This window comes from Amorphotheca resinae (assembly GCF_003019875.1).
Source record: "Amorphotheca resinae ATCC 22711 unplaced genomic scaffold M430scaffold_3, whole genome shotgun sequence".
NCBI classification, from domain to species: domain Eukaryota; kingdom Fungi; phylum Ascomycota; class Leotiomycetes; order Helotiales; family Amorphothecaceae; genus Amorphotheca; species Amorphotheca resinae.
The window spans coordinates 712,305-731,833 of NW_020194473.1; the positions used below are offsets into that span (position 1 = coordinate 712,305).

The following is a 19,529-nucleotide window of genomic DNA, read 5'->3' on the forward strand; positions in this document are numbered from 1 at the left end:
AAGATGCTTTGAACACCGTGCAGTGCGACGCGATCCCACGGCCATCGCCTCCTCCTGAAGAGAAGGCTGGGCGCATATAATATTTCTCGGCGTCGACTCCTTCGAAGACTGAAGCGTATGCTCTTGTTCATCCTTCTCCACAATACCTTTCTCACCTCACTGTCGCTTTTGATCCCGTCTTGGCAAGTTCCATCATGGTAGAACGGAAGGATAGTAACGTGACCCCCAAGCTGAGGCTTGTGGGGAGCCCGGTGTTGTCAAGGGCGAGTTCGAGAATGGATACTTTTGTGAGCGCTGAGGCAGGCAGTAATACAAAGATCGCTCACACGGAGAGTCAAGAGAGTGCGTGCACCGGGGATGAACTCCCGGTCTTCGAGAGGCATGAGGAATCAACAGCCATCGAACTATTCTACGACCTGTTCTTCGTGGCCAACCTGACGACTTTCTCCAACCTTCACGAGATCAACAATGTCAAAACGCTCACTTCCTACATCGGCTTCTTCTGCATCTTATGGTTTACCTGGTGTCTAACCAGTCTTTACGACATCCGTTTCGTCTCTGATAGCTTGGTCGCTCGACTTGCCAAAGGTGCTCATCTGGGGGTGATGGTTGGTTTGGCTGTCTCCGGTCCTAAATTCGACACGGAAGAGCACAATCCAGAATTAAAGGTCATGGGTATGTGCCACTTTCATCAAGATTTCATATTAGTCGCTGACTCCTTCAACAGCACTGATTCTGATGGTTTCGAGATTCGTCCTCTGTCTGCAATACTTGCTAGTATTATACCATGTCCGAGAATACAAAAACACCAAACTTCCTCTGGCTTTGATCAGCGGTACAAAGTTTGGTGCCGCCATCATCTACTTGGGAATCAGCTTGTAAGTTTCTTCATGTGTTCTGGAGGTGGCGTCCACTGATAACAGTTATCCAGTGCCTTTGCGCACAGCAATCATGCATACAGGGCATTCTATGTCATTGCAGTAGCTGAAATGCTCATCAACATCGGAGTCTCTTCTCAATGGAAGGTCGTTACCTTCAAGGGGACGCACTTGATCGAGCGCATGAGCCTCCTCACTTTGTATATTCGTAAGACCACTAACCCTTTGAACATTTCCAGTCTTACTAACGTCTTGAACAGTGGGCGAGGGTGTTATCGATATCCTAAAGAGCGTTGTGAAGGTTGCTTCCCTCTCTGCATTCAGCCTAAGCTCCAACTAACGTACGAGTAGATCTCCTCAAACCAAGCCCATTGGACATCTGCAAATATTGGAGCCCTCTTGGGTGGGATCACCGCTATCGTGAGTTCGAGTGTCTCGTTTTCCTCTGGATTATAAAAGGCTGACCCTTTTATCTGTAGTATCTATTCTACATGCTCTATTTCGACACTCTTAATCGCCACCATTTTGGTTCCATTCGCCAACAGATCTGGTCATTCCTCCATTTCCCCTTTCACGTCGCTCTTGTGCTCTGCCTATCAGGCATGGCACAGTTTGTCATTTGGCAGAAGATCATGGAGGCATACATGTAAGCCATCTCTCAAGTGATGGGGGCCAATTTTCTCTGCTTTCTATTCTAACTGTCTACCAGGCAATTCGGCCGAAATTTGACCAACACTCTGCGCACATTCGCAAACAGCGACGGGTCAACGAACTTTACAAATCCAGATGATCTCATCAGGGTTGTAAACAGTACGATTCAAAACATCTTCGCAATATATCCACCAACGGACAATACCACTACTCAAGCCGAGGTCGGGGAAACAGTGGGAGCTCTCTCCGAACAACTTTCGCTCTTGATGTCCAATACATCCACAGACGCCAACTATACGGGTCTTGAAGACGCGGTTGCCGAAGTCGGATTCGTGGTTCTGAATTCCATCATGGATACTTACGGATTCGAGGCTCCACCGCCAAACGGGACTGAGACCGTTTCCGATAAGACCAACGCCGAGCTCGATACTGCCTCCCTCGTGGTAAGTGGCTACCCTTCCTAGACCCTACAAACCCCTTACCCGCAAGCACGATATAACCAAGACCTCATCCCCGCTAACCCAAACCTCCCACATCTCTAGTTCGAATACTTCTTCATCGCAACCGGTCTTACAATCATCATCATGGGCATCCTGGGCCTGGTCAACGTCCGCGTTTATACCAAAGGCTCCTGGCTCCGTTTCGCCACCCACATCGTATTCGGTGTCGCTCTCTGCCTCCTCTCTATCCTCGCCACCGCCAACGATGGAGATGGCGCTGTGGTGCTGGCTGAGACCGCTTGGCCTCTACCCATTGTCGCCATTGTCGTGTTTGTCGGTACGTTGTATCCAGCTATCCATCCTATCTATCCCTCCCCCGTAGACATATCAAGTAAACATAAAAGTGCAAAATCCCGCTGACGATAACATAACAGTACTGGCAGTGCACCACGTAAGCTGGGAAGGGAAACCAAAAGCTAATGGAGAGAAACAATACCATTTCTTGCCCCGATGGAAGCCAAACTCCAGATAAGCATGCTAGGCATGAGAAATGCTGTCTTGAGCGCCATTCCGAGGTGCTTTTTTCTTTTCTTCCCCTTTTTAGTTTTTCGTTTCTTGTTCCGGTGGATTGACGGATGGAGGGATGGATGGAGAGATGGATATATTAGTTTCAGAAGCTTCTCACTTCGTAGCATGACATGTGGAGGAATGGTATAAGGAGAGAGGTATTTGGAAGAGTTCTCACCTCTTGAAAAAATAAGGCATTTGGTGGGAGCTGTATGATGTATATAGATGAATTCTTACGAAGTTATGAATATGTGCAAATATCCCGAGATGAGACGTGATGCGGTTGGTTTCCTCCTGCCGGCCCGCTAGAATTATCTATCACTCGGGAAGCAAGCAAGCAAGTACTCTTTGATTCGGATTCCCGAGTTTCAGGGATATGTACCTGTTCCAAATCAGAATCGACCATGGGGCCCAATAGTGAAGTGTCGTGGTTCTAGCACATATTCATTTCAGATATTTTTAATATGCATCCAGAGAACTCCCTTTCCGCAAAATGCAAAATGCAAAAAATCCGAAAAAGAGGGATAGACATCGTTAGGGATTGAAGCTCAATACAACCTGAACAGCCACACACACACGAGACAACAGTTACGCCAGAATTCGCCGACCCAGAAAACCCATGCTATACAAATCAATCAGCAACCCCTTTACCCAGAGAGAGCCCTACACCCCCCCAAGTCACGCGAGCGGGGGGACGGGCTCCTCCTCCGCGACCTTGCGCCGCCGGACCTCGGTCCCCTCTACATCGATTATGACCTTCCCCTTCGCGCCGGCGCTGATGGTCGCGGTGGCCTTCTCCCTCCTGGCGTCCTCCTTCGGAGGCTCGAAGCGCTTCCGCACCGTCTCGACCATCTTGGCGAACCAGTAAAAGTTCAGGGTGTTGAGGACGACGTTGCTGCCCAGGTATATGAACGCGAGCCACAGCGGGACGAACTCTTCGCCGGCGAACTTCATGGTATCGCCGTAGATAGGCACGGTGGTGCTGTTGCCGTTCACGGCGTCTAGGTGCACGTCCGATGCGGCAGGCTTGTGGTTGATTGCCGCCCACATGTCCTGGTACACGCGCGCGGACTGATAAGTGCCCCAGACGAGACGGCAGCAGAAGAAGGTCGCGAGGAGCATGATGCCGTTGTAGAGCTGGGCACGGGAGCCCGTCATGTCGAGCTTGTCGAAGAACCAGTGGAAGTTCAGGAACGGCGACGAGAGCTCATAGAGGATGAAGGTGCAGCCGTAGTAGTTGACGAACGGCCTCTGCGGCGAACTGCTGTTAGTAGGCGTTTGCGAGAGTTGCGAGGGGCTGGGCGGGCCTTACGAAGCCAAAGGAGAATACTACGAGCGCACTCACGGCGTGCGCCAGCATGCCCAAGCCAAAGAGATTCACATTCTGGAGAGTGACCATCAAGTCCCACAGGAAGTAGCCGGTAGCAAGGCCCTGGATCATGCCCGCACCTCCAGTGTAGCCCCATATGCGCTGTTTCCAGTCCATGGCCTTGCGCTCCTCATCCCACAGCATTATGTATAAGGCGAGGGCATTGATGGTGCAGCTCTGGAACAGCGAAACCACATGGACGTCCCAATTAAGTTTCCGTTTGGGCGACAGCTTGCCATACTGGCGAGGGAAGATGCGCTTCGAGAGCTGGGGCGCGGCGACGAGGTTGATGAAGGTGTAGGTCAGGAAGGATATCAGGACTTCATGGATGTGGTAAGGCAGGGTGGGAAGGTTGAAGCGGTTAGCGAAGGGCTCGATTGCCCTGCTGAGCCATGGTATAGGCGGGATGGGAAACGGATCGTGCATTGCAGCATATGAAGCTGGAGGAAGAGGTGAAGCAGAAGAGAACTCTTAGGATGAATAGGAGGAGGAGAAGAGAAGAAGAGAAGAAGAGAGTCAGACAAGTTGGCGGACGAGGCTATTTATATGATCTGCAGAGTGGTGATAGGTCGGTCGTGTGAGTTGGGGGAGTCCCAACGGATCGGGCCCGGATAAACGACGGGGAAACGTCGGGAGAAACTGGCCGGTTCAGGGGTTCAGAGTTCAGAGTTCACAGTTCACAGTTCAATCTTTACTGTCCACTGTCGTGTGCGGTTGTATATGTATTTCTGCATCTCTGCATCTTAGAGATTCTTGCCATCTTGTACATCTTCTGAGACCGCTGTCAGGCCAATCGATAGCTCTGTAGGCAGCTGAGCACGCAGGGTGGTGAATATGCCGCTGACCACAGCACGTGAACCGAGGTCATGACTACCATCAACGACTGACCGTTTTGCCATGAAAGATTGTTACCCGGTCATTTCCTGCATCGTAGACGAGCTCCTGCGTCGTCTTCCTTGATCTGAATGATCTGGATCCAGTACCAGACTGGCTGCCAAACATGACAAAATCCGCAGGCTGCCCGACCCGAGGCTCGAGATCAGTTGATATCAAGGGGTTTAATCCAATAGCCGCTTTAGCTCTGGTTGATATGCATTGCTACCGGAATCAGCTGGATGCTCCCTCAAGTCATCGTCTTGGACGTACCAGTAATATCTCCGCGTCTACCTTGGTGCCAGCCTGATATACCCCAACCCCAAAGCTCGCGAGGCTGAGGGGATCACAGCTTCCGTGGGGGGTAAAAGCATTGCCGACATTGTTAATACCAAGAGCAGCATTCAATCCATACTTCTGGATCATCTGCGGTACTTGGAGCGTTCCTCGAGGCCTCTGGCCACCCCCAGAGCTTGCAGCCGGCCTGCCCATCATGAACATATCTGACGTCGGTAACCCGACAAACGATACTGGCAAGTTCTGAATCTTGCGGCGTAGATCTAACCAGTCTTCTTCCTCGAATAGAGTGAGTCGAGTACAGTGACCAAAGACTATCGTTCTAAAATCCGGGGAAGCCGGGTCCGATGGCCACCCTATACTATGTAAAAGCCCAATAGCATGTAGTATGGAACTCTCCTTACTAGGATCTAAGTTATAGTCGATATGGAAGTCCAAGTGCAGCTTATACTCTTTGGCTGTGCGTATGGCGAATTCCATATTCTTTATCTGCATTTGAATGTCCCCTTTTTCCACATAAGGGGTGCTCCCTAGAGCTTCAACCCCGGGCTTCCCCACAGCTTCCTTCAGCAATCTGATCATCGCCTCTCCTCCGTCCTCATAGCTGAAGATGGGATCCTGAGCAAAAACGCAAATGGAAATATAGCATCGATCCATGAACTCATCTCTGAGCAGCAAGCCTGCTTCGAGGCACTTCAGGCCCACGCCTTGGTCGACCTCAACGAAGGCTCTCATGTGAGTGACTCCGAAGCTGATACTTTCTTCTATCAAAGCGCGCCCTCGTTCCGTGAGATCATCAAGCTCAAATCGGGATTTTGCCTCGCCTGTGACAAGTAGAAGGCGTGAGATTGAAAGCACTGACAAGAAAAGAAATTCAAGAAAACATACTTGTCAGTTTCATGGCTTCTGCAAAATCCCCATCCTTGATCTCCAAATCCGCATACTTGGGGTGGGACAGTAAGAAGCATTTGTCCAGATGGATATGCGGGTGACAGAGAGACGGTGCTAGAAACGGGCACTCTATGTCCCCAGAAGCAGAGGGAGTCTGGTTCTCCTGGATCGAATGTATAATTCCATTTCTGCACTCCAGATTCCAACGACTGCTCGTGGGTTTGCCCGGCATGCGAACGTTTTTGAGGACCAAAGCCTCCGCGTCGGGTGCTAAGGGAAGAGACATCTTGTCCATGTAATTTATAACTATAGCAAGGGAAAAAGGGGGTGACGATTTGGAGAAAATAGAGCAGGATCTAGGTATGTACGATTGTAATTCGCATTGGTTGATGGGGATTGGATAAATGGGGGGACTAGATGATCAGATAAGATGAGATGGGTGAAGCGACCCCGACCTGCGAGCTTCAACTCCACGACAGATCTAGCGATCCCCGACAGAACACTTCCACCACCAGTTCTTCAGCTTCGAGTGGTGCGCAAAACAAACAGAAAACACACAATGGCAGACCCAGTCTACGAACTACTCATTCCCTACTTCGACACGCCCTCCCCACGACCTGCGCCCTCCTCTAAAGACCCCACGACGGCCGCCTATCTAAACCGACTATCGACGCTCCCCCTCTCCTCCCTCACGACCGATGAGCCACAATCGCTTTCGCAAACCTCGCACTCCCTCCTCCTCTCCCTCCAATCCCTCTCGAAACGCTCCCACCGCTCCCTCATCACGTCCGCCAACCACCTCTCCACTCTCTCCCGCACTCTCCCCGCGCTCGCCCACTCCGCCGCCGACCTGCGCGATGCCCTCCCCAAGCTCGATGACGCCGCCATTCACTTCTCCGAGACGTACAATGCGCGCTCCGAACACCCACTCCTCTTACGACGTCGCCAGGCTCTCCTCCTATCCCGCAACGTCGACCGGCTCTCCGACATCCTCGATCTCCCCACGCTCCTGACCTCCTCCATCTCCGCATCGACGACCAACGCCTCGGCGCCCCTGAACTACGCCGCCGCTCTAGATCTCAACGCGCACATCCGCCGCCTGCATGCCCTGTATCCGGACTCGCCACTAGTCGCGGCCGTGGCCGCCCAGGCTGAAGAAGCCATGCAGGAGATGGCCACGAGTCTCATCGGGGGCCTGCGGACCAGCGGATTGAAACTGGCCGCTGCGATGCGGACGATCTCGTGGCTGCGGCGCGTGGCTCCCGAACTAGGCTCGTCGGCGGGGACGGAGCAGAGCAGGGACGGCGCGCTGGGCTCACTATTCCTGGTCTGTCGGCTGGCGAACCTGGAGCAGATGCTAGGCGCGCTGCAGCCGTTGCGAGAGCTGGCGGATCAAGAGACGGGGCGGTCACGAGGGGAGAGGACGAGAGGCAGATGGGAGGGCGGGCAGCAGACGGAAAGGTATCTGAAGAGATATATCGAGATTTTCAGAGAGCAGAGCTTTGCCATCCTCTCCATGTACCGCTCCATCTTCCCCGCACAGGACAGGGAGAAAGAAAAAACAGAAACCGCTGCGCCCGGTGAATCGGCACAGTCTGATGATGATGATGATCCTCTCCAACCACTGCCTAGCGCCCTCGCGACGTTCCCGCAGAAACTGGTCAGCATGCTCGAAGACACGCTGCGCACATACCTGCCGAACGTGCGGGACAAGAGCAGTCGCGACAGTCTGCTGACGCAAGTGCTCTACTGCGCGGGGAGTCTGGGTCGTCTAGGCGGGGATTTCAGTATGATCCTTGCGTTCTTGCAGGAGCGGGGGGACGAGGACGAAGATGAGAATGAAGAAGAGGAGGGGGAGGAGGAGTGGGTCGAGATCATTAGGAAACATAGGGTTTTGGCAGGGCGCCTGGAATTGATGGTTGGTGCTAGAGATGGATAGATTGGATAGCTATAGTTGTAGCTAGCTACTATTGTATAAATATAATATAATATAATGTGAAGAATGAAGAGATAGATAGATGTACATCATCTACCTACCTAAAGTACCTACCTGATTGTCCCCTTACATCTCTATCTATCCATCCAACCAGCACCCTCTTCCCCCCCCCCCCAAATTCTAAAAATAAAGACAAAACCAATCCAAAATCCAAAATCCAAAATCCGGACCCCTCCCTTACTCCTCTCCTTACTCCCTACCTCTCACCTACCTATCAAAAACCCCATACTCCGTACTACAGCCTGGCATCCCCTCTCCACCACCAATCATCAGCCCTCTAATTCCAACCCGAACTCTCTGATTCGTTTATTCATTCGTCTCGCTTCCGTTTGCGATGTATCAGCCTTGTGTTTTGCTTATAAGTAAGGTAAGGTTGGGAAGGTAAGGTAGGGAAGGTAATGTGAGATTTTCCTCTTCTTCTTTTTTAATCCTTTTTTGGGGGGATTCTTTATGTTTTGGTGTTGTGCGCTGCTTTTCTTCTTTTCTTTTTACGTCTGCCCTTCTGTTTTTGTGATTATTGTGTTTCTATGTTTTGGTTGGGTTTTTGGATTTGGAGTTTGGGGATGAATGGATAAATAGGGTAGATGATGTCCCTGATTCGTCGAGTGGCGGGTTTGATTGATTGATTTGATAGATATCACAGGGCGATGAGTAGGGAACAAAGGAGGTATATGTGATTATCTTTTTGGATTGAGAACTCGCGCTTCGAGCTGTCCTCGTCCTTGTTCGTTTAATCATGATATGAATATACATGGGCATGTTCACGTGTGTTCGTGAACAGGAGACGTGAACATGTAAATGTCGAGAGATCCAGAACGCCCAACGCCCAACACCAACGCCAATGCACCTATCCCATATGTCTCATGCTTTTTCGTCCGTTTTATTCTCTATTATTCCGAACTTGTGCCGGCCGTTGGGACGGCATGTATCCCTAATGTTTTTTCTCTTGCTGTCTTGTCCTGGCTATTACTTTCGAAGAGCCCGCTGCTAGCATTGCTCTCTACTTTGATAGACCCATCATTAGACTCCTCGTCTTCAATAGGCTTGGCCTTCATGAATGGGAGGTGGCCTGTTGTTTCTTTGTATCGCATCAGGAAGAAGCCTCCGATGACGACAATCCAGTAGCAGTTGTACGAGATCACAGAGCCGTAGGTTGCAGAGTTCTGCCAGCCGAGAAGGGCGTTGAAGATACCCCATCCACCACCTCCGTTCAGCTCTGGGTTACCGAACTAGACATTCGTTAGGCAAGAGGCACACACGGTCGTGGCTAAAGAATCTTACATTGATGTGCCATACGCTCTGGTCGATGTCGTATGATCCCGGGCCAGATCCGGTCTCGGCTGCATCGCCTCCAGTGGCATCATTCCATTTCTGGGCCTGGAAGAACCAGACGGCTCTGGAAAAGAGACCAGCAGCCACCAAGTATAGGAAGCAGGTAGAGACGATGAGGAAGTATTGAAGTTTGGATGTCGCGCCACCCCTAGGAAAGGTTAGGAGACAGAGCGAAATATCGGCCTACGCAGACTTACTTGTAGATCACATATCCGACAGCAGCTCCGGCGATCAACCCAACCACAACGGGAAGGGGCACAGCGCTGGCCGGCGCGGAAAAGGAGACGCCGGCAATGAAGACGACGGCTTCCAGGCCTTCTCGGAGAACGGTGATGAATGGGAGAAGGAACATGGCATATTTCTCACACCATCGCTTGAAGGCCCCCTTCCTGCGGACGGCGGTCACAGTTTTCTCCTCCAAGCTCTTCGCAAGCTTGACCCGCCATTTCTCCTGCATCTTGGAGACGCGGAGAAGGGCAGCCCCAAGGATAGTAATGATGACGGTGGCAACAATTGCGAAGGAGCCCTCCCAATAGTACTCGGTGCTTGCCCATTTATCCCTCCCCAGGCTATAGAAGGCCCCGATCAAGCCGCCGCCGATGATCAGACAGATTAGAAGACCACCGAAGGTGCCATACCAGACCTACAAGAGGGTCAGGGGAGAGGGGCACGAAGCAGGCATTGGACGCAGGCTTACCTGTTTGACGAGTTTCTTGTAGACGACCATGTCTCGATTGGGGCCATCGAGGGTCTGCTTCAAGAAGGCCAGCAGGACGGAGACGATGACGGCGGTCTCCAGGCACTCTCGGAAGACGACGAAGAAGACGGGGATGGCGAAGACTTGGACGGTCATGATGGGCGATTCTGGTGCTGTGATGCGAGGGGACTGAAGAGAATTGAGGAGTATGGAAGGGTGATTAAGAGGCGGGAGAGGTGGGAGAGGCCGAGAGCAGACCTCCCGATGTGGATGGGGGAAGATGACGATAACTCTCGACGCTGAGTCTGGCGATGATGCTGTCGATGACAAGAATTGGCGCACCTCGGCCTCTTAAGAACAAAAGTGGTGAGACTCAGATGGTGGGGTTGGGGGGGTGAGTGGGGGGGGACGAGGATCAGATAATGCACGACGAATCAAGCGGGCGCGAAGAGTGGGTCTCGGATCAGATAATGACGCTACGGGCCCGTAGATGCCCTAAAGTCGGTAAAGGTAAAAAGGCACCGGGTAATTTTAGGATTCAGGGCGAGAGAACAGAAGCGGATGTTGCCGGGCCGCGCACGTGTTTGACAGGAGGGAGAGATAAGAAGAACAGGATGGTGAGACGAGAGAGGAAGCAAAGAAGCGAAGAAGCCAAGAAGTGAAGAAGATAATAAGACAGACAGACGAATGGAGAAGATGAGAGCGTTCTTCTTACCTAGGTACATACCCGATGAGACAAGACACCAGGCCTGACACCGCAAAGATGCCCGACCCCAGAGCCAAGGGTTCCCCCCGAGAAAGTGACAAGTGAGGAAGCATGCACGATGCCCCATCTCGCCTAGCGCCATTGAATTTTTATCAGATGGCGCGACAACCTAACAGCAGCCAATCAGCGGCGACCAGCGACAACCAGACGGTCCAAAGCCTCGGATCCAGAGCTGGCCGTCACCACTCGGCCCATCTGATAAGAAATTAAGAATAAAGTAGTGTTACGGCGGTGGAATGACAGCTGACAACAACAACACCAACGAGGGAAAAACCCAACAGACAGGAAGCACCAAAACACATGGTACTGTATATCTTATCAACGCCTCCAGTATCCATCTGCTTGTCTGAATCTCGCATCTCGCATCCCGCATCCCGCGCCAATGCCACATATATAACCTTAACCCGCTGATCGGCATTTCCCCCGGCCATGACACGCTCCACGGTCCCACGGAGTAATGCAGCTAGCTAGGGAATCCGGAGCAGACTCTCGGACTAGCCAGTCGCCTGATCACACAACCATAAATAATAATAATAGTTGGTCATGTCGGCGCCAGTGGTAGCTTGCCAAGCGTGGTGCTTCTGGGGGCATCTCCACTGAGATCTAGAAAGCCAGAGCGCCTGCGTTGTTTTGTTCATCAGCCTTTTCCCAGGAGTCTTTTTCCAGTTGTCCTTCTTTCCCAAGAGCTTTTCCCGAGTTTCCTTTGCCAAGAGTCCTCTGCCGCCGGAAGACGTCCGCGAGAATTATGAGATCTGCCTTCCAGCACTCTTGGCCCTCTTAAGCTCTCTCTTCCAACCTCCGATCCCTCCCCACTCTAGAAATCTGTCAGAGAGATTCCAATTATATCGTCCCCCGAATCCCAAGTTGCCAATTCGAGCAAATCCCCTCAAAGGCCCCCATGTGTGAAGGCTTGGAAAATCCCATTACTTAGTCATCACCCTTTACCTGCTGATCGCAGCACTCGAATCGCTCAGAATGGCAATATCATTGTTGTCCTTCTCTCCACTATCGCTGCTGCTGCTGCTGCTTCTTGCTTTCGCCGGCATCTCAGAAGCTGCTGTTGTGACCTATGATTTCAACATCACTTGGGTCAGAGCCAATCCTGATGGCTTGTTCGAGAGACCAACCATTGGGATCAACGGGAAATGGCCCTTGCCCGTGATGACGGGGACGGTTGGCGACCAGGTCATCGTCAATGTCGACAATCAACTGGGGAACCAGTCCACCACTCTCCATTTCCACGGTCTGTTCATGAATGGCTCGACCGAGATGGACGGCCCGGTTCAGGTGTCTCAGTGTGGGATCCCCCCCGGCTCTCAATTCACCTACAAATTCAATGTAGGTGTGCTCCAGAACGCCCGCATTCCAACGGAGTCCAGCTGCTAACCCGGCCCAGCTCACTCAAGCAGGCACTTACTGGTATCACTCCCACGACAAAGGGCAGTACCCAGATGGTCTGAGAGCGCCATTCATCATCAGTGATCCTGATTTTCCATATGAATATGACGAGCAATTCGTCCTATCCGTCTCTGACTGGTATCACGAGGAGATGCAGGTTGTGATCCCAAAATTCATCAACAAGGCAAACCCCACAGGCGCTGAGCCTGTCCCTCAATCAGTGCTGTTCAATGATACGCAGAATCTGACGGTGCCTATCCAACCCGGAAAGACATACCTATTCCAGGTTGTCAACATCGGTGCTTTTGCCGGCCAATATATTTGGTTTGAGGGCCATAACATGACCATAGTTGAGGTCGATGGCGTCTACACTGAAAAGGCGGAGGCAGAGATGATATACGTCGCTGCTGCCCAACGCTGTAGCTTTCTGATCACGACTAAGAATGAAACGACAGCCAACTATGCCTTCGTTTCGAGCATGGATACTGTAAGGCGTTCCAATAATAATCCATCTCTTCCCTTGCTATTCTAACGCTACCTAGGATCTGTTTGATAAGATTCCTCCTGGCCTGAATTGGAACGTCACCGGGTGGCTGGTCTACGACGATAAGAAGCCGCTACCAGCTCCAGCACTCATCGATGAATATAATGACTTCGATGACTTCACCCTCGTAGCATATGATAAGATGCCTCTGCTCCCAGAACCCGACAGAGTGGTCACTCTCGATGTGGTCATGGGTGTGCTTGGGAATGGCAAGCCATAGTACGTATGATATCGCTGAGGATGCGCATCCATGCTGATAAACACTTCAGCGCCTTCTTCCAGAACATAACCTATGTTCCCCCTAAGGTTCCAACATTGTATACTGTGATGACTACTGGAGAGGACGCCGCGAATCCTCTTGTCTATGGGGAATTCTCCCATTCCTTTGTTCTCGAAAAGGATCAAACCATAGACATTGTTGTGAACAATAATGGTAAGCCGTCGCTGTCCTTACGCTTTTCCGAGTCTAATTGATGACTATTTAGACACCGGAAAGCATCCATTTCATCTTCACGGCCACAATTTCCAGGCTATCGCACGATCTGCTGAAAATGCCGGTAACTTCGTGTCAACGAATACCTCTCAGACAAACTTCCCAGAAATCCCAATGCGGAGAGACACCTTCGTCTTATATCCCCAGGGCTACATTGTCCTACGATTTAAGGCTGATAATCCGGGTGTCTGGCTTTTCCACTGCCACATCGAGTGGCACGTAGATCAGGGTCTGATTGCCACCATGGTTGAGGCGCCTTTGGAGATCCAGAAGATGGTGACCCTCCCTCAAGATCATATCGATGCTTGCGTAGCTGGAAACACCCCGTATGCCGGCAATGCTGCCGCGAACACCGTTAACCACTTAGACCTGAGGGGTGCCACCGTGGCCCCGAAACCATTGCCCGGTGGTTTCACAGCTCGTGGTATCGTCGCACTTACCTTCAGCTGTATTTCCGCAATTCTTGGTATGGCTGTTATCGTGTGGTATGTCTTTTTTGCCTCCTTAATGAAAATAACGTAGGAGCTAATTGCACCCCCCCCCCAGGTACGGCATGGTAGATATGGGAGAAGCGAGCAAGCAGTCCGAGATACGCCGCATTGCAAAGATGAATCGCGAGGAGGCAGCGGCAGCAGCAGCGGCAGCGGCAGCGACGGAGATTAACGAGACGGGAAAAACAGATTAGAAATGGTTTGAGGGCATATCATTACACATTTGCAGCCAGAGCAGGGAGTGGCTACTGATATCTTTTGTCATTGAAATACAGGTAGGGAGGCAAAACGGCAATACTGTACATAGAAGGTTTTAATATCGCGCGGGAATAAAAAAACGAAAATCTATCCGATAGCAGACAGCCGTCGCCAGCCCTCCACTTCACCAGCTTTGAGACGGCGATACAACTTGCGCATCTTCTCCTTCCCTCGATCCTTGATCCTATTCATGATTACAGAAAATGCAGAGAAATGCTGGTTAAATACGTTATCATATACCTTAGATAGTAGGGAAATAAGGTGTACCTTGCGGCGGAGGTACAAGTGTTATATCCGGATATTTATAGAACCCGTAAACGCTACCCGGGGGGATATCCCGAAACCCGAAGTTTGCACCTTCGACAACCATCCGCTTTTATCTCTGCTGCTTCAGTTAACATGTTTTTTGGAGTCCCGTCTCCAGTCTTGCATCGATACTTCCCACGCAAGACTTCTTGAGGACCGATCTTTCTCATGTGTTGTTGATCGGAGTCGAACTCCTCGCCCTCGTTCTCGAATATCGCGACTCTTCTGTCCCCACCCTCGTTGTATTGTACCACGCCGGTGTCTTCAACCTCCCTCCTTTGAATTACGTCCGATGGCACGATCATTTGCTATAGTTACTTCTCGATTGGCTTTCTGCCAGTTATTGCTGCGACGCACCCTGTTCTGGTGAACTTCCCGATTGTCTTATATTCCAACCATGGCCGCCATTAGGTCTTCCTTGCGCCGGCGGCGATGGTCACTAGCAGACACATATGGTAGATATATGCCTTGAATCTGGAAGAAGAGAAGACGCAATGCTAACAAGACCGCACAGGCTTCATAGCAACCTATCTCAGCAAGATCGAGCCTCGTGAACACTACCCGCCTGTTGTGCACCCAGCGTCTCTAGGCCAGACGCGCGCCTTTCAAACTTCACAATCTCGGACGTCACGTTCAAATCATGGCATTAGAGCCGATAATCTACATAGGCCAGGATCGGCGGGCAAAGAGTCTTTAGCTCGTGGCCAGCAGAATCATCTAGGAAAGAGATACTTCCACGATTACTTCGTCACGAACCTCCCTTCTTCCTCCCTCCATCCCGACTCTCAATCGGCTACCGGCCCTCATCACAAATTGCCTCGCGCAGCCTCTATTCCCCATAATCCAGAGTCAGGACCCTCTCCTGCCGCAGCTCCGCCAATGGTCGGGGCGTCGCGTGAACTTACGGTCGTACGAATCCCGCTACGGAGCGCAAAACATCATTTTGGAGTCTCGGTTTCTCGAGGGTCACGGCCATACAATGAAGATACATATCAAGCGGGAACACTTGATGTTCCGGCTTTTGCGAAGAGGGCACCTATAAGTCTGAGTCGTTCAGGAGCGACAGTCGTCGGGGGAACGTCGGCTGATAGCGCAAGGGGCGATCCACAAGTCTTCTATTTTGGGGTCTTTGATGGGCATGGTGGGAACGAGTGCAGTGACTTCTTGAGGGAGAGGTTGCATAGCTATATTGAGAATACCGCGGAGCTCTTCGAGCTTGGATCGAGCTTGAAGAGCAAGAAGGGGCGGGATGTCGGAGGCCCTAGCGCGCAGCATGGTGCGGAGAGTGAGCTTTCATCTAAAGGGAGGGAGAGCCTAGGAAAGGTTGTGGTTAAGAGCAAAGAGGAGGTTCAGGAATCTCTGAACCTGCCACATCGTGGTCAAGACGGACGGATGATCAACCCACCGGCCAGTCCAGCTCTCGGGAGCGAGAAGCCAGTGGCCGCAGGGTCGAACAAACCAAAAGCAGTCGAGCTCGAGCGATCTCTGGTAGCGCAATGGAGAGAAACAGTGGGAGGATACTTCCGCCGCTTCAGGCCTGCATACTTCTCCATGCCATCCTCATCCGTGGACGACCCGCCCAGCGATTCCCCCGTCTCCATGGAGGCGGTCCTCATGTACGCCTTCCTCAAGGCGGATCTCGATTTCGTGGTTGCGCAAGCCCGCAAGCCCGACCCCGACAGCCCCAGCGACAGACCCCTCAACGCCGACGACATTCTCGGCGAACCGGCGCGCATCACCGACCACCAAATCGGTGGGCCCAAACGCTTCATGGGCGGCTCTACGGCCTCCATCGCCATGATCTCCACGCCGACGCCGACGCCCTTCTGGCACCCGGCCTCCCCCTCAACCCTCATCGTCGGCCACGTCGGCGACACCCGCATTCTCCTCTGCGACACGGCCACCGGGCTCGCCAAACCCGTCACCACCAACCACCACCCCAGCTCGCCCATCGAAGGCAACCGGCTCCGTCGCTACGCCGCGACCTTCGTCACCGACTCGTTCGGCGAAGAGCGCATGTCAGGACTAGCCAACACGCGAGCCTTTGGCGACATGCGCTCAAAACGCATCGGGGTCTCAGCAGAGCCCGAAATCCTACGCCTCGAACTGTCACCCGCCGAGTACAGCTTCCTGGTGCTGGTCTCGGACGGCGTGTCGGGCACGCTCACGGATCAGGAGATTGTGGATATCGTCAAGGAAGCGAAGACGCCGGAGCAGGGCGCGCGCGACGTGGTCGGGTTCGCGACTGAGGTTAGTAAGGAGGGCGATAATGCGACGTGTCTAGTGGTTCGGCTTGGCGGGTGGGAAAGGAGACTTGAGGGGGGCATGGGGGGTATGGCGACGAAGGAGGTGAGGGATTTTAGGAGGAGGGATGCGTTGGATCCGAGAAGGGGGAGGACGTAGGACGGGAAAGAGGCTTTGTATATGTTGTGCGTGTTGGGGGCGTAGGAGCTGATGATTGATATATTTACTTATTTTGCTTGCTCCTTTGTTTGTGTGTTTGGTTTATCTGCTTGGTTGGTTGGTTTGGTTGGTTTGGTTTGGTTTGGTTTAAAGAGATATGTATATAGACATGTACCTAAATGATGAATGAGTATAAGAATGAATGAATGAATCGATACCTTACCTTACCTTACCTATCTACCTAGCTACTTTCTACATCTATGAATTAAGGTACATACAAACTTGCTTACCTTACAGTAAGTAAACACTAAGCGAGCATCCAAAAAGGGGGTCTCGTCTCCTCTTCATCTCAACCTCAGCATTACATAAGGTACCTAAGGTACTTACCCCTTTTCCATCCAACCTCACTAATTGGGAATCATAGGTCCCCAAGGACAGAGCTGCAAATCTCTACATGTTGTTATACAAAAGATGACATTAATAAGCTTTGTAGCGCTGTGTTACCCTACTCAGTTATGTACAAGACGCTATAGTACCTATAATACCTTAAGAAGCCTCAGGCGCTAAGCTAAGCATTCATCATCCTTCCTTCCTTATCTCATTCATCAGTTTCCCTTCCCCCATCACACATCTTATATCTCCCTTTCTTATCCGTAAATGAAAGACACAAGAAAGCAAGCAGGATCATTGACTGGCTGATGTAGCTTCTTCGATGACTTCGCAGCCTTGAGAGAAGAAGATGCGTGCTGGTTTATCGTAATCGTTGGAGATGCTGTAGAAATTACCTAAGGGTGGGAAAGGGAAGTCAGTAAATGTGTGAAAAAAGGAGAGGGAGAGGGAGAGGGAAAGGGAGAGGGCAGGGAACAAACCGCGAGGAACTTGCCACATCCCGCCTTTGCCGATGCGGAATGCGTTGCCGTTGACGGTGACTTCGACGCGGCCGTAGAAGACGAAGAAGACCATCTGCATCATGCGGGAGTTCTTCGGCTTCTTGACGGCTCCCGGCGGAAGGTCGACCATGCCCGAGCCGAAGAAGGGGAGGCTGAGCGTCTTGGCGAAGCGGAACGAGGCGTTGGCTACGTCCCGTGTGATGATGGCTGCTGATGATAGAGCGATCTCTTCCTCCACCTCATCTGCGTCAACTCCAGTCGGGTCTTCTGGGTCCCAGGTCTGTATCCCGCCTACGAAACGGCCAGGTTCGATTTCCCAAGGCTCCGCCTCGTCGTCTTCGTCTTCAGCCGCCTCTGCTGCAGCTGGCTTCTTGCTCTTGCTTGGCTTACGATGAGATTTCTTCGTCCGTCGCTCCTCGACCTCATCTGCTCGCACGACCCCTTTGATCCTAGGCAGCAGAAACTTTCCGCCATTATAATATTCATTTTCGTCTTCTGAGTACTCGATCCTCTCGTTTTTCCACCACGCAACCGGCTTGATAGAATTCCGGCCCGAACGCGTTTGCTTGAAGGCATTTCCTTCCATCGGGGTCTCGCGTCGGAGGATAATCAATCCGCGATTATTTCTGGGCATAGGAGGCCCACGCTGAATCTCTGGAGATTCCGCCTCCGATATTGGGGCCAATTTAGACTTCTTAGCTGTCGCTTTAGGTTTTGGTTTTGCTGCCTTGTCAGCAGTTGTCGCTTTGCTGGCCTTGCTAGCCTTGGCTTTGACTGCAGGCTTAGCAACAGACTTAGCCCCCTCAATGGACCGCCTGGATCTCTTCGAAGGTGGTTCATCCTCATCTTGCTCCACTTGCGGATTAGAATCTCGTTTCCTTCGGCCTTTTCCTTTCTTCGGGGGCTCTTCCACAGCCTCAGACTCCTTAGCCTTAGCTTTTCCTCTCCCCTTCTTTGTTGGTTCAGGCTCCTGTTCAGGCTCAGGATCGGAGGCTTCTTGTGGTTCGTCAACTGGAGCATCAGGTTCTTCATCATCTCCACCAGTTGTTACTTGAAACGAGTCTCCTTCATTCCCAAGACCATTATTATCAGGCGCGTCAGTAGTATTATCCTGGTCATCTTCATCGTCGCTGGTGGAATTTTGTCCTGCTGATCGTATGCCCGTAGACTTCTTTACAGGAGCTTTCGAATCTCCTCGCGTCTGCGGCGTCCCGTTCGTGATTATGGAATCTGATGCATTCGGATCGAGATTGTTACTCGAGAAATCTAATCTCCGTCGAACTAAGGCAGATGATGAAGCTCCTTGTGATGCAGCACGGGTCGGGGAAGAACCAAGGCCCAGTGACGGATTTCTTCTTGCTGGTGATTGTAAGAACGTTTTAATCGGAGATTTGGAACGGGGCGGAGGCATTCGCATACTGGCTCCTTGTTTTCGTGCTGTGAGGACCGAGGTAGGTTCTGGGATAGTGCCTGAGGGAGTTTAGCATCTCGATCTTTAACAGCATTTGTAGCTCGAATCACATACTCTCGCCCACATCCATATCCGCCTCACTTGATATTGTCGCATTCGCATTCCGGCCATTTCCAGCCACTTCTTTACCTTTCTCTGGTGAGGAGAATAGGCCATCTATGGGTTCAAAGCCATGCTCATCTCGGATCCCGGTATCAGCAATTGTGAGGCCGGTTTTCCTATTGATATATTAGTCGCAAGACATGAATCAGGTCGACATCCACCCACCTGCCCTGAACTCCCAAGTTGAAGATGTGCGCATTCTCGCGCGGTTTGCGCTTCAGCAGTGCTGGTTCTGGAGCCATAATCTATTCAAGGGGATACGCGTTGAGGGCGATGCGGATGAACAGTGCCGATTTTGGAAGGTAATAGAAAGTCGCAAGGTTCAAAAGTAACAGCTGACAGGATCGCAAATCACGCGTAGATCAAAAGGAGTAGAGTGTCAATTCGTGGTGAATGAGTTGCGAAGATGTTGGACG

The 19,529-nt window shown here is 51.7% G+C and overlaps 9 protein-coding genes across 9 annotated transcripts; 4 read left to right on the top strand and 5 right to left on the bottom strand.

Moving 5' to 3' along the window:
* Nucleotides 1–194: 194 nt before the first annotated feature.
* On the top strand, nucleotides 195–2,501 carry M430DRAFT_25883 (hypothetical protein; the record flags this gene model as incomplete). The annotated part of the gene is made up of 9 exons (XM_024865311.1): nucleotides 195–675; nucleotides 728–878; nucleotides 932–1,086; nucleotides 1,139–1,179; nucleotides 1,230–1,298; nucleotides 1,358–1,524; nucleotides 1,588–1,972; nucleotides 2,072–2,306; nucleotides 2,404–2,501. The coding sequence occupies 9 exons, from the start codon at nucleotides 195–197 to the stop codon at nucleotides 2,499–2,501; spliced, it is 1,782 nt and encodes a 593-aa protein (XP_024722966.1).
* Nucleotides 2,502–3,204: 703 nt separating this feature from the next.
* M430DRAFT_116568 (hypothetical protein) lies at nucleotides 3,205–4,371 on the bottom strand. Its single transcript, XM_024861640.1, has 2 exons — nucleotides 3,849–4,371; nucleotides 3,205–3,787 (listed from the first exon to the last, which is right to left on the bottom strand). Exons 1-2 carry the CDS (start codon nucleotides 4,329–4,331, stop codon nucleotides 3,215–3,217), a joined length of 1,056 nt encoding a protein of 351 aa, XP_024722967.1. The 5' UTR covers nucleotides 4,332–4,371; the 3' UTR covers nucleotides 3,205–3,214.
* A 410-nt stretch (nucleotides 4,372–4,781) lies between these two features.
* On the bottom strand, nucleotides 4,782–6,198 carry M430DRAFT_97381 (hypothetical protein; the record flags this gene model as incomplete). The annotated part of the gene is made up of 3 exons (XM_024870030.1): nucleotides 4,782–5,003; nucleotides 5,052–5,899; nucleotides 5,964–6,198. The coding sequence occupies 3 exons, from the start codon at nucleotides 6,196–6,198 to the stop codon at nucleotides 4,782–4,784; spliced, it is 1,305 nt and encodes a 434-aa protein (XP_024722968.1).
* Nucleotides 6,199–6,472: 274 nt separating this feature from the next.
* M430DRAFT_135314 (hypothetical protein) lies at nucleotides 6,473–7,967 on the top strand. Its single transcript, XM_024862401.1, has one exon. It carries the CDS (start codon nucleotides 6,526–6,528, stop codon nucleotides 7,903–7,905), a length of 1,380 nt encoding a protein of 459 aa, XP_024722969.1. The 5' UTR covers nucleotides 6,473–6,525; the 3' UTR covers nucleotides 7,906–7,967.
* Nucleotides 7,968–8,852: 885 nt separating this feature from the next.
* On the bottom strand, nucleotides 8,853–10,402 carry M430DRAFT_135317 (hypothetical protein; the record flags this gene model as incomplete). The annotated part of the gene is made up of 4 exons (XM_024862402.1): nucleotides 9,992–10,402; nucleotides 9,492–9,937; nucleotides 9,244–9,442; nucleotides 8,853–9,191 (listed from the first exon to the last, which is right to left on the bottom strand). The coding sequence occupies exons 1-4, from the start codon at nucleotides 10,145–10,147 to the stop codon at nucleotides 8,853–8,855; spliced, it is 1,140 nt and encodes a 379-aa protein (XP_024722970.1). The 5' UTR covers nucleotides 10,148–10,402.
* Nucleotides 10,403–10,862: 460 nt separating this feature from the next.
* On the bottom strand, nucleotides 10,863–11,299 carry M430DRAFT_211184 (hypothetical protein). Its single transcript, XM_024864441.1, has one exon. It carries the CDS (start codon nucleotides 11,186–11,188, stop codon nucleotides 10,964–10,966), a length of 225 nt encoding a protein of 74 aa, XP_024722971.1. The 5' UTR covers nucleotides 11,189–11,299; the 3' UTR covers nucleotides 10,863–10,963.
* A 433-nt stretch (nucleotides 11,300–11,732) lies between these two features.
* On the top strand, nucleotides 11,733–13,877 carry M430DRAFT_98139 (hypothetical protein; the record flags this gene model as incomplete). Its single annotated transcript, XM_024870099.1, has 6 exons — nucleotides 11,733–12,095; nucleotides 12,154–12,642; nucleotides 12,698–12,918; nucleotides 12,969–13,132; nucleotides 13,185–13,677; nucleotides 13,739–13,877. The coding sequence occupies 6 exons, from the start codon at nucleotides 11,733–11,735 to the stop codon at nucleotides 13,875–13,877; spliced, it is 1,869 nt and encodes a 622-aa protein (XP_024722972.1).
* Nucleotides 13,878–14,322: 445 nt separating this feature from the next.
* On the top strand, nucleotides 14,323–16,869 carry M430DRAFT_64617 (hypothetical protein). The gene is made up of 2 exons (XM_024869120.1): nucleotides 14,323–14,702; nucleotides 14,762–16,869. The coding sequence occupies exons 1-2, from the start codon at nucleotides 14,645–14,647 to the stop codon at nucleotides 16,648–16,650; spliced, it is 1,947 nt and encodes a 648-aa protein (XP_024722973.1). The 5' UTR covers nucleotides 14,323–14,644; the 3' UTR covers nucleotides 16,651–16,869.
* Nucleotides 16,870–17,334: 465 nt separating this feature from the next.
* Nucleotides 17,335–19,355, bottom strand: M430DRAFT_16872 (hypothetical protein; the record flags this gene model as incomplete). Its single annotated transcript, XM_024863546.1, has 4 exons — nucleotides 17,335–17,435; nucleotides 17,520–19,010; nucleotides 19,066–19,229; nucleotides 19,279–19,355. The coding sequence occupies 4 exons, from the start codon at nucleotides 19,353–19,355 to the stop codon at nucleotides 17,335–17,337; spliced, it is 1,833 nt and encodes a 610-aa protein (XP_024722974.1).
* Nucleotides 19,356–19,529: the final 174 nt, after the last annotated feature.